At 45.2% G+C, this 11,731-nt stretch overlaps 3 protein-coding genes across 3 annotated transcripts; 2 read left to right on the top strand and 1 right to left on the bottom strand.

Annotated features, from left to right (window-relative positions):
- Positions 1 to 272: 272 nt before the first annotated feature.
- On the bottom strand, positions 273 to 908 carry LOC127347736 (protein ALP1-like). Its single transcript, XM_051373898.1, has 2 exons — positions 837 to 908; positions 273 to 773 (listed from the first exon to the last, which is right to left on the bottom strand). The coding sequence occupies exons 1-2, from the start codon at positions 906 to 908 to the stop codon at positions 273 to 275; spliced, it is 573 nt and encodes a 190-aa protein (XP_051229858.1).
- A 1,313-nt stretch (positions 909 to 2,221) lies between these two features.
- LOC127347735 (tRNA (guanine(37)-N(1))-methyltransferase 1) lies at positions 2,222 to 8,685 on the top strand. The gene is made up of 9 exons (XM_051373897.1): positions 2,222 to 2,971; positions 3,428 to 3,526; positions 4,475 to 4,594; positions 4,684 to 4,850; positions 6,247 to 6,320; positions 6,978 to 7,120; positions 7,373 to 7,484; positions 8,146 to 8,258; positions 8,357 to 8,685. Exons 1-9 carry the CDS (start codon positions 2,222 to 2,224, stop codon positions 8,501 to 8,503), a joined length of 1,725 nt encoding a protein of 574 aa, XP_051229857.1. The 3' UTR covers positions 8,504 to 8,685.
- A 1,649-nt stretch (positions 8,686 to 10,334) lies between these two features.
- LOC127295832 (ubiquitin-ribosomal protein eL40z fusion protein) lies at positions 10,335 to 11,350 on the top strand. The gene is made up of 3 exons (XM_051325820.2): positions 10,335 to 10,763; positions 10,854 to 10,920; positions 11,015 to 11,350. Exons 1-3 carry the CDS (start codon positions 10,384 to 10,386, stop codon positions 11,051 to 11,053), a joined length of 486 nt encoding a protein of 161 aa, XP_051181780.1. The 5' UTR covers positions 10,335 to 10,383; the 3' UTR covers positions 11,054 to 11,350.
- The last annotated feature ends 381 nt before the right edge of the window (positions 11,351 to 11,731 follow it).

The raw sequence follows: 11,731 nt of genomic DNA, 5'->3' as shown, positions 1-11,731 counted from the left end.
TTATCAAAACAAGGGTGCTCAACATACGGTGATCGAAAAGGGGTTCGAGAAACAGGGGATGGGGGGGGGGGGGGGGGGGTTCTTCTTCTTCTTCACTTCTTCACTTCTTCTCAGATTGTGGTGTTGCCTCTGGCTTCCCACATTGCGTCTGCTCACTCTTGCCTCTTCACCTTCCAGGCATCATTTTCGCCTGCATTCACGCCATGGCCGGTCTCTACTTCATCAAAAGTGACAACCTCTTCGAAAAACTCATCCTCGCCCCAACCTAGGATCTAGTTGTGAAGAATGCAGCAAACAAGGACCTGCTTTACTTGAGTGTCAAACGTGTGGAACGGTTTCCGGTCAAGGACCTTGAACCTGTTCTTCAATGCAACAAAGGCCCTCTCAATGGTGACTCTAAGGTTTGAGTGTCTCAGATTGAACAACTCTCTCGCATTCAGAGGTCGATGCTTCGCAGAGAACTCGTTGAAGTGGTACCTTGTTTTCCTAAAGGGAGGTAGAATTCCAGGTCGGCATGCATATCCAGCATCTCCAAGGTAGAACTTACTCTCAGGGATTTGCAACCCATCAGGCCTTGACAAACTGTCGGCCAGGATGCTCGCATCATGAGCTGAACCCTCCCACCCAGCAAGCACGTAGGTGAACCTCATATCGAAATCCACAGCTGCTAGCACGTTCTGGCTGGTGTAGTGCTTCCTCCCGCGGAATGCTGCAGACATTGATCTCGGTACCTTTGCAGTGACATGAGTACCATCAATTGCTCCAATGCAATCCTGTAAAATAATTAGCACACAATCATTTTTCTGACAGTAGAAGGAACATGATTTTGTACTCACCCTGAAATAGGGGAACCACCTGTAGCTGTTCTTGATCTTGGGTGGTGTGTTCAGTGATGTTGGCTTGATCATTTCACCTATGAGCTTACCAATTGCGTAAAACACTTGCTGAACTGAGAGATAGTCTCCGTGGATCGCCTGAATGTGCTATGGATGACTCTAAACCTCTGGCTATGACCCACGACATGAAGAAACATCGCGACTTGTTTTTCGACAGAGGTGTGGATGCTATCAGTCAGCAGTCATCTACCCCTGAACGTCTTCACAAATGCATAGAAAGGGGATCTTCTCATCCGTAGCATCTGGATAGCCTCTACGTCGTTGCAGTTGTAGATGTGGTTTTGGTTGGCAATCCTCTCCTGATCTCGTTGTATCATAGAACCGTAAGTCACACGAGGAAAAATAGCATGCCTAACTGCTCTCTTGTGCACCATCAGGATCCAGCCTTGGATGCAAATGATGAGTGCTGCGGCGTGATGCACAAGCTGGAGCTGGCCGGTCTACTCAAACAAGATCTATGCATTACGAACGGTCTTATCGAACCCAACTTGTTCTATCAACATGAATCTAACACTACAGTAAAACAGAGGAGTTTCCCCTTACCTCCGTCATGGCGGACGAAGGACACAGCCGAAAGCCGCCGCAGATGTGCGCAGGCTCCGCCGCGGCTGGAGAAGAGGATCCTGGTCCGGCGCCGAAGACCGAAGGGAGATGCGCGCTGCTAGATCTGGATCGCCGCCGCCGGTGCGAAATTTTGGGTAAGGGAAAATTTGGGAGGGGGTTAATGGAGAGGGTAACCGAAGAGGGAGGTTACCCCTACCTTTGCCGTGCAACACCGCTCGGATTTCGGCTTCTCCCGTCATGCCGAGGTGGAGCTCCCGCGCGAACAACATTGTCGATTTTCGTCTCGCTAGGGCTGACCCTGGAGAAACTGTCAAACTGGGCGTTCCTCCGGGAACTGTCCCAGTGGTGCTTTGAGATCCGTGCTATGCACGAACGCGACTGAGCCAAGGGAACCAAACGGCCCAAAAATGTTGGGCTGATGCGAGCCAAGGACGTGCAGGGTACCAAAGGCGTCCCAAGTGGATTCATCTTTTGTTTTTTTTGTGAGAACACGAAGTGGATTCGTACCGCAAGTTGCAGTAAAGTTGGGGAACGATGGAGTGAGGTGAGCCCACGGCCCAGTTCTGAATGGCGAGTATCAGAATATCGAGTGCGGCCTAGAATCCTGAATACCACGTTCTCAGAAAAGAAAAAGAAGCCTAATCCCAAGGTCAAAAAAAAAAAAAAAAGAAGCCTAATCCCCGAGCATGCGCGCCGGCCTCCATGGCTGCACAATACTACTAGGTCCGCCGACGCCGTCCTTCTCCCTACCATCCCGTTCCATGGCGCCGCCGCTACAGCATTTCCATCCGCGCCGCCTCCTCCCTCGCCTCCGCCTCCCCACATCCGGCCGCCTCTTCCTCCACCTCAGACCCCTCTCCTGCTCCTCCTCGCAACAAGCCTCCGCGCAAACCCCACCTCCTCAGCCACCGCCTCTCCACAGCCCCACGCTCCGCCGCGGCAGGCGGGCCGCTCCCGACCACCCCGAGGAGGACCCGCTCCTCTCCTTCGCGCGCACCTTCGACCTCGCCGCCCTCCGCGTGCCCGCCGCCGCCTGCGCGCCGCTCGAGCGCCGCCTCCGCGGCCACCTCCTCAACTGGCCCCGCGTCCGCAACATCGCGCGCCTCCCCAACGACGACGGCCACGCCCTCCTCCTCCCCCCCTCCGCGCCCGCCCTCCCCGCCTCCCCGCTGACCGCGGTGGCGCGCCGCGACAGGCTCGCCCGCCAGTTCAACGCCCGCGGCTTCGTGCAGTTTCCCAACCTCGCCAAGATGTCGCGGCCGTCCGCGCGGGCTCAGAGGGACAAGAAGGGGGAAGGAAGAGGTGGCGAGAAGGAGGCCAGGCGTGAGAAGGACGCGGTGTATGTTGTCAAGGTGCCAGGGGAGGAGGAGGACGACGACGACCAATGGAAGGGCTTGGTCGGGGAGGAAGGGTTTGGGAGCGGTGCCTGGAGAGGGGAACCCACCAGACTGCTCCTGCTGGACGAGAACTACGCAAACAGGAGCGTTCACGAGCTCCCAGAGGCTGTCAAGGTAGCACTACTACTAACAATTTCCATAATAACAGTTGTTGAACTAGAGACTGTCTAGACCAGAATCGTTGACTGCATATAGTGCAAACTCTGTTTTTAATATCAAATGAGGAAGATCACACGTGGGCCTAGTTGTCAGTATCGTACTTGATTTGAACTCAAGACGCTATGATTTTTAATAAACTCCCAGGCTTTAGGGAGCTGTACATGAATGCCACACCAAGAGGAGATTTGGAGAAATGATGTAGTATCTTACTCATGTATCATGCACTCTTGTTGCTGTTGACTACACATTTGGCTCACCATGTTAGGCCACAACTTGATGATCATCTAGGAGAACAATCCAACCTTTTATTTCTATGAATTTATTCTGATCGTGTGGTTAATTTGTATTGTACCTATGCACTCTACTTCGTCCAAGCGGCAATTTGTTAACTGGTTTTGGTCACTTCTCCAGGTTGTGTTAGACGATGAAACCAAGCAGGGTGGATCTTCCGCCTATGAGCTTGTACAATGTCAGCTAACTTTGTTCTATAATTACTGGCCAATGAATGAGGTACCTACACATTTGTTCACCTTCGTTATATATATATTTTTCCTTATTTTAAGTTATAAATATAGTTTTCTCGGTTACCCAAGATAAAGAAACGAGAGAATTCTCAGAACAATCAGAGTTTCGTACCATGCAAATAAAGGAAATATGATCTTTGTTTTTTGAACCTGAAACCAGCTTAAGAAGCATGGTTGATCCTTTTTTCAACACAATTCACATTTTTTACACGCTCAATCTTATACTCACAAACTTGCTCCAGGATCAAACAAATATTGGTTTACAAAATTACTTTATATGGGCAGTGTTACCTAGACCTGGCAAAACTACTTACCTTTTTGAAATGTGTGAAAACTCAAAAAATCCACTCTCTTTTTTTTCTTGTGAAAACCGTACTAAAAGAAAATTCTGAGTTCAATGCTGATGAAAATTTAGCATTATATATATTTTTAGCTTGGTTGATTCCGAATTCTTGAAGTGTTATGAGTATTCTAGAGTCCTCATTAGTGGAACCTGATTTGTCGGACCTCTAATTTATGTTGGTATTAACGCTTGTGCTGTCCAGGTAACACTGCCCTTGCAAATTCAGGATTCTGGCAAAAAAATCAATCTGGCCAGGTTAGATTGCAATATTGTAATACCTGTGTCTGTTTCTAGTGCTGGTAAAATCTGTGTTCACTTTATGTTCGGATATATGATCCAAGAAAATGGCATCAATATATCCTTTTGTGTCATTGTATTGACAACAAAAAAATCTGCAATGTTTGTTTTCTATTCAGAAGTAACGCACTGTGACAGAACATCTATCAATATCAGTTGTATGTTAGTACATCATTATTCTGCTAGATATGTTGATCAACGTTGGTGCACATAGAAGAATCTGCATTGTGCTCTTTGTTGTTCTGTCCTTACATATTATTTTATCTATTTTGATTCCCAGCGTATCTTCTGTAGGTTTTAGAGGCATTACTTCCTGAAGGAATAATCATCCCTGCAGGCTTTGAGACAGTAGGGCATATTGCCCACTTGAACTTGAGGGATGAACACTTGCCTTACAAGGAACTTATAGCTCAGGTAATATCTGATCGCATAATATGTTGGATTCTCAACCTTATTTTGAATATATTCTGTTGAATTATAATATAACATGATTCAGAGTGCAGGTGGTGCTAGACAAAAACAAGCCAAAGATCCGAACTGTTGTCAATAAGACTGATGCTATTCAAAATGATTACAGAACAATGCAACTTGAAATTTTAGCTGGTCATGATTCCCTTGTCACAACAGTCATTGAGAGTGGCCTTCGTTTTAAAGTTGATCTTGCGACAGTGTATGCTCTTATCCTTACCTGCCTTGTATTTTTCTCTGACAATATTTCAGATTTTTTCCATCATAAAGTCACCAGAGATTTTCAGTGTTAGCATACAAAAATAATAATTTTATCTATAATTGATGCTAAGCCTTCAATTTCAGTCATGTGCGGGGATTGGGGGCGCTAGGGTTAGGCAGTTCATTCGTTGTGTTTTAGTTTGACTTTTTTGGGCTGAAAGTGGGATCCCATTCTGTGGGCTGCTGCAGTCGAGTGGTTGTTCAGGTGCATCGGGCCTGTCGGGTACCCGGGCTTCACATCCGATTTTGCCAAAATTAATTCGGGTTTTGGGATCTGTATTCCAATAAAACACCCGATTTGTCTGGTCCGGGTCAAACGGGTTCGGGTGTCGGGTTTTTCGGGTGCGGGTCTGGGGTCTTGGGTTTTATGCCCACCTTGACTCCAGATAAAGTTGGAGTAATAGTCATAACGTCAATAATATATTTACTAAATACACAATTCACGAAAAAGAACTGCTAGTTGATGCAAAATATCACTAAAAGGGGGAATAATGAGAGAAGTTCCACAAAAGATGCAAATGTTTAACTTGATCCATGATTTCGGTATAATATTTCAACAAACAGGAAATTTCAGCTCTAGGAGTATTTTTAATTGCTGGTTTGCTTTGATCATGAGACATGCACATTTACATCTTTTGGTTAAAAGCTCTGAAATAACTGTAATAGAAATTTGGTTATCCATGATTGCATGTTATTATGATATGGGGAATTCTCTTGATACATCCTGTGGTTCCCTAGGTATTCGTACTGGCACTTTCTTATCCTAAATTTCCCACATGGAACTGATTTCAACAAAGACCAGATCTTGCTGGGCCAAACTGTGCTGACCAGCTGGGCAGTAAACAGATTCCTTAACTGTTACATAAATTGCAACAGTAGTGAAAAATGCTCTCAGTGCTTCACCAGCCTGCACCTTCATATTTTTCCTGGTTCAGGATGCAGTACCATTCATTAAGCATGACTACGAGAAAATGATAGCTTCCGAGTTGTGAATGAAAATAGTAATGCAAAATTGAAGTATTTTTAGATAAAAATAGCACCTGCTTTTAGATTATGCTGGCAAAAAAGTTGCGTTACATATTATTGAGGAAAAGGGTGTCTGGGTCGCAGTATCCATGTTCACGGCGCGTGAATTCCAGTTTGCTTGAAGAGTGATGACCAAGACATTGGAAACACAATGCTCTATGTTAAACAATTCTCAATCTCACAACTGTCTACTATAGCCTGGTTCTTATTGTGTTTGTATGATTTCTAGTATCAAGTATGTTTTCTCCTTATACATTCCTTCATGGTTCAACTGTTTCTTTGATCTCTTATCTAGTAATTATCTGATGCAGCTATTGGAATTCTAGATTAGCAACTGAAAGGCAGAGGCTTGTCAACAGCATCTTTACAAGTTCTGATGTTGTCTGTAAGTTTCTCTGTACATCTTGTGAGTACTAGATGACTTTGTTGCTTTTGTAATTAGGGCCGTTGTGTATTATGCTTTTTAGTAAGATATTCCTTGTAGAATCTACTGATTCATCATTTAGAGCAATTCGTATAATCATCTATGCTGAAAGGTTATACACCATATTGCTTTGCTTCTTGGCGTTGAAAGTATTTTACAAAAGCACTGTGAATTCACACTTGCCTTCACACCTAAAAAAAGATATTTGATAAAAATGTACCGTTTTCCGGCAAGTTACCAATCATTATAAAATCATGTTTGCCACTGATAATCTATCTGAATGCATACTTTTGATCATGACTATGTTCTGTTAACAAACTTTGTGCCACTAGTAATCAGTAGACTCGTCAATTATGGGTTCTACTCTGGCAAGCTGTAGATCATTATTGGTGCTTGTTTGCATTTTAGAATTTCATGGTGTTACATGCTGAAACTACTAATAGTAATATGGTTTACATTCATATTGGGCCTAATGTATTGTGTATTCTTAGTGAACCGCAGTGTAGAGCAATCATCAACCATTGCTAATGTCATATTTTGTGGTTGACCATTTAGTTAAATTCAGAAGGTTTTACTTAACCACATAAGTAACTATTCGTTTTTTCCTTCCGGATGCAGGTGATGTGTTCTCTGGTGTTGGTCCGATAGCAATTTCAGCTGCGAAAAAGGTCACATATGTCTATGCAAATGACTTGAACCCAATTGCAGTTGAGTACCTTGAAAGAAACATTGTTCTTAACAAACTTGAGAGGAAAATTGAGGTAATTTGACAATCAAACTTTGGAATATTACTATATACCACCAATATTTCTTCTGCTAATCTAGTACTACAATTATCAAGAAGTTACAACTAACCATTTTGAAAATTTGCGTTTTCTGTGGATATAAAATACCACAATTCTCTTGGGTTTATGTTCGGTTTGTACTGATGAGTGGATAGTTTGATTTTTGTCCTTTTTATTGTCCTGCATGAATTTTAGCTAGAATGTTCTAATGGTATTTTATTAAATCAGGTATTTAACATGGATGCTAGAAGGTTTGTTACTGCAATATACTCAAGCCAACACGTGCGTCCGATCACACAAGTGGTAATGAATTTGCCCAAGGATGCTGCAGAATTTTTAGGTGATTATAGTTTTCTTGAATAATTTACAATTTTTTTCTCTCGAATGGTACTCTTAGGTGAACCTTTCCTTTTGGCTTTGTACTTCAAAGGATCATATTCCACTACACACACAGTGCACATGGATGCAGGTACACTAAATTTTACGGAGGCGCAAACACAATTCAACACTGAACACACACGTGTGTGCTCTATTTAATTTGTAACATGTTGTATCCTCACTGCAGTCTTGCTATTACCATACAATTTTTGACTCTGCTGGCTCCCTTCTTTCCACCTAGTAGAATAAGTAAGTAAAAATAACGAGCAGATGTTGATGAGATAGGTAAGGGGCCCATTCGTACTACCACCAATCCATTCTAGAGAGGGATTGGATCAAGCAACTGACTATGTTATATGAACTGGTTCGAGAATGAGTTTTTCCAAGAGACATGAGATGCTATTCCACTCTGAGCAGCGATTGTGGACACGACCATCCCTGTTTTCGAGCACTACTAATAATGTTTTTAGAATAGAAGATGCCATACTGTTGGAAATGCTCTAATAAAGAAATAATTAACCAGCCTTTTCATATTCCTCCAGGCCTTTTTTTTAAATAAAACTATTTTTTTGCATTCTCACGATAGAATTATCCTTATGGTCTTCGTCTCCGTTTTTTACTAGATATCTTCAGAGGGATCTTAAGAAACCGGCAAGCAGGACAACCTTGTGTCATGCCGAAGATCCACGTGTATGGATTCTCCAAAGCCGAGGATCCTGAGTATGACTTTAATGAGGTAAATGTGATGTGGTAATAGAACATTATTCTTTCTGCTGGAATCACTTATTTGCTTCACTCTGTTAACCAAATTAACACATATGCCCAAAATTGCAGAGGATAAATCTAGCATTGTGCGATAATGTGGCCAACATTGAAATGCACAGAGTACGGCTTGTTGCTCCTGGGAAATGGATGCTCTGTGCATCTTTTACCCTTCCAGAATCTGTTGCATTGGCGAAACCAAATTACATTATGTGTTGAGTGTTTGTACCTGCCTACTACCTAGAAAACGCCCCCTTTCTTGTAAAATTACATGTAAATTCAGTGAAACTTAGCATTTATGTTTGCAAGTTTTCTGGAATAATGCCCTTAGGGTAGGAAGCACAATTAGAGGAATTTATGTGACCATTTGTGGCCAAGAAGGAATATTTGCTCATTGTTTCTAGGATGTCTTTTCATTGGCCACCCCCAGCTCTGCTCGGCACCGCCCCCGCACCGTTTATGTCCGGCTCCCTGGCGTGTCTTGCCGGCTCCTGCCTGAACCTCGCCCCATGCTGCTTCGGCCGGTGCTTGGCCAGACCTCGCTAGCGATGCCCTGCTTGGACGTTGCCCCGCGCTGCTTGGCTGGACCTCGCTCGTGATGCCTTGCCTGGCGCCGCTTGGCCGGGCCTCGCCCGCGACCCCTTGCCCGAACCTCACTCGCGCCACCCTAGTGTGGCTGGACCTTGCCCACGCTGCCTGCCCGAGATCGCCCACGCTACCTCGCCACCGGCCTTGGTCCTGTGTCTATTCCAACTATTATAGCGAGCACAGAGGGGCGACGCTGGCGGTCGGGCACGGAGGATGTGATATTGGCGGTAGTACACCTCCCTGTTTCCAAATACTTTTAGAGGAGAGAAGAGATTTGATGATAAGTCGGGTCCCTCTAATTTAACAGGATAACCCATAACTTGAACTAGTCTCTCGTGCCTCTCCTTTAAATGTTTTTGGCTGCCACGACAGCCTGTAGGACCCACCTGTTAGTTATATGATTAAACAATTGTTAGAGATGAACTGGTGCTATCTGTTATGTGTTAATTGTAGAGTGGTGGTTTTCTGAAACTCTAACGTAAAGTGGTGGTTTTTTGTTACACATTCCTGAAATGTGGTTGTTTTTTGTAATTATCTCCCCAAAACTCGGAGTAAACCTCTTTGTCGCAAATCCAGCGATGCATCTCAAGGAACTACTAAGTAAATTCTCCAGTCTAACTATTGCTAATAATTCAGGATTGTCTTGCTAATCACCGTGGTGCCGGTTCGATGTAAAAAGGAACAGCTCCATTCGGATGTTGTGTTTTTGTTGTAGTGTGTAGCGGGAAAGTATCCAATCGAAACCTATTTTAAATTTTTCATTGGAAACTTGGAAAGCTAAATACATGCACTGGATCTGAAATGCACAGACGAGGTGAGATACAAGTACAACCCAGACAATGGAATGCTACCAAAAGATGCCCGCGTTGCTTGTTCCATCCTTACGCAAAACACCTCCTCTATCGTCCCCGTGTCAATATTACCACCAAATCCACTGGACATTTTCAAACACCGGGTGCGGGATTTGTGGGTCAAACAAGCGACGGTACGGGGTTGGTGAAGGCGAGTTCCGTCTCCCGGCCGTGGCCATGGAGGGAAAAGGTAACCTCAAGTTCGTCGGTGTTCATGACGCCGGACAGCTCGGATGCACCTCGAAGCCGGTAACCTCAGGTTCTTCTGCGTTCAGGACGGCAGAAAGTCGAGGAGGACGACGTCGATCTGGAACTGCCAGTCTCGAACCAAGCCAGTGAACTGGGAGACGAACACCTTCCGTGTTCCGTCGCTCGTCTCCTCGTCGACGCATGTCGTATCTGTATTCTGTAGCACTGACTCTCGTTTTCCAAAAGAGTTTGCAAATTCCACGGGAGGATCCCAAATATAGTTTGTTGGAATTCTGTGACTACTTATCCTTGGCGATCACGCATTAATTCCCGTAACCGTGGCGACCAAGTATATTAGGTTTCGTTGCGGGCGCGTTTCTATTTCGTTCGATCGATCGCTGTATATGTACCGTCCGCGGAGTGGCGCAGCGCACATCCCACTTCCCATCTCCAGCACCACGACAACCGACGATGCAGATATTCGTGAAGACGGTCACCGGGGAGACTCTCACGCTCGAGGTGGAGAGCAGCGACACGGTCGACAGCATCAAGGCCAAGATCCAGGAGAAGGAAGGAATCATCGCCACCTCTGACGACGACGACGACGACGAGGAAGACAACGAGGAAGACAACGAGGTCCAGATCCAGCTACCGTCTCTCGTCTTCGCCGGGAAGCAGCTAGATGAGGAGGAGGGCCGAACCCTGGCCGACTACGGCATCTGCAAGGGATCGACGCTGCACCTCGCGCTCGGCCTCCGCGGCGGCTTCCGGGGCGGCTACGCGTATTGCATGGAGCCCGGCCTCCGAGATCTTGCGCTCAGCTATAACGAGAACAAGCTGGTCTGCCGCAAGTATGTGCATATATACGCTTAGATATGCTTTTTTTTTCCTTCTCGGTTCATTGATTTTCACCGCCGTTGATTCGTACTCAATAAAATTAGGTGCTATGCACGCCTTTCTCCGAGGTCTACCAACTGCCGCAAGAAGAAATGCGGCCGCAGCAGCGACGTAATTTTTTCTCTCCATGTGTTACCAGTTTTTATTTCTACCAGTTTTATCTACCTGTTCATTCTGTGATCTGATGTATTTTGTTTTTCTTCAGCTGAGGAAGAAGAAACCGTTTGGACGACATCGTTGGTGAAGCAACGTTACCAGGGCAGCAGTGACACGCATACTACCTGCAGAAGCCACCGGCCTCTCACAAGGAACGGTGGATCTGCGTTTCTTTCCTCTACACCCAATGATCTACGTTTCTTGCTTCCTCGATCTGCACCCAATGATCTACGTTTCTTGCTTCCTCTGCACCTGATGATCTGCGCCAATGATATGCGTTTCTTGATTTGCATACATATATATGTAGAATTGACGATGTAACATGGTTGTTTCTATCGTACCCCAAGCATAACGATATTTCACATGTGGTGTGGCATTACAACTTCATCTTCTCAATTTTGAGGACTTTTGTAGTTTTTTTTTTGGTCAGTTTCATGCACCAAACTACTCGGGTTGGGACGGAGTAAAACACATCTAAGGTCCCTGTACTTGTGAGATTGACCTGATTTAGTCCCAGACTCAAGAATTGCAACATTGTTACCCTAAAGTTGTTGTGGTGACTTAGTTTGATCCTAAACCAGCCTAGCCCTGCAAGGGAGAGATAAGCTTCCATGGAATTTATGCGAAAATCACCTCCTCCCTACCCTAGAGATCCTCCTCCACCACGCAGGCCACGACCACATAGTGATGGGGTGTAGAATGCTAACAAGGAAATGTGGTGGAGGGGCACACGAGGGAGATTGGGGAGGTGCGGATCGATGATGAC

This window comes from Lolium perenne, chromosome 4 (assembly GCF_019359855.2).
Source record: "Lolium perenne isolate Kyuss_39 chromosome 4, Kyuss_2.0, whole genome shotgun sequence".
Lineage (NCBI taxonomy): Eukaryota > Viridiplantae > Streptophyta > Magnoliopsida > Poales > Poaceae > Lolium > Lolium perenne.
This window is presented reverse-complemented; position numbering and strand designations above follow the sequence as displayed.

What these genes read in the sequence shown, in the direction of transcription:
- LOC127295832 (XM_051325820.2), top strand. Translation starts at nt 10,384, where the DNA reads ATGCAGATATTCGTGAAGACGGTCACCGGGGAGACTCTCACGCTCGAG. An exon ending in AACAAGCTGGTCTGCCGCAA is followed by an intron (nt 10,764 to 10,853) that starts GTATGTGCATAT and finishes CAATAAAATTAG; the next exon opens with GTGCTATGCACGCCTTTCTC. An exon ending in AATGCGGCCGCAGCAGCGAC is followed by an intron (nt 10,921 to 11,014) that starts GTAATTTTTTCT and finishes GTTTTTCTTCAG; the next exon opens with CTGAGGAAGAAGAAACCGTT.
- LOC127347735 (XM_051373897.1), top strand. Translation starts at nt 2,222, where the DNA reads ATGGCGCCGCCGCTACAGCATTTCCATCCGCGCCGCCTCCTCCCTCGC. An exon ending in ATTACTGGCCAATGAATGAG is followed by an intron (nt 3,527 to 4,474) that starts GTACCTACACAT and finishes TATCTTCTGTAG; the next exon opens with GTTTTAGAGGCATTACTTCC. An exon ending in AAAGTTGATCTTGCGACAGT is followed by an intron (nt 4,851 to 6,246) that starts GTATGCTCTTAT and finishes TATCTGATGCAG; the next exon opens with CTATTGGAATTCTAGATTAG.
- LOC127347736 (XM_051373898.1), bottom strand. Translation starts at nt 908, where the DNA reads ATGATCAAGCCAACATCACTGAACACACCACCCAAGATCAAGAACAGC. An exon ending in GGTGGTTCCCCTATTTCAGG is followed by an intron (nt 774 to 836) that starts GTGAGTACAAAA and finishes ATTATTTTACAG; the next exon opens with GATTGCATTGGAGCAATTGA.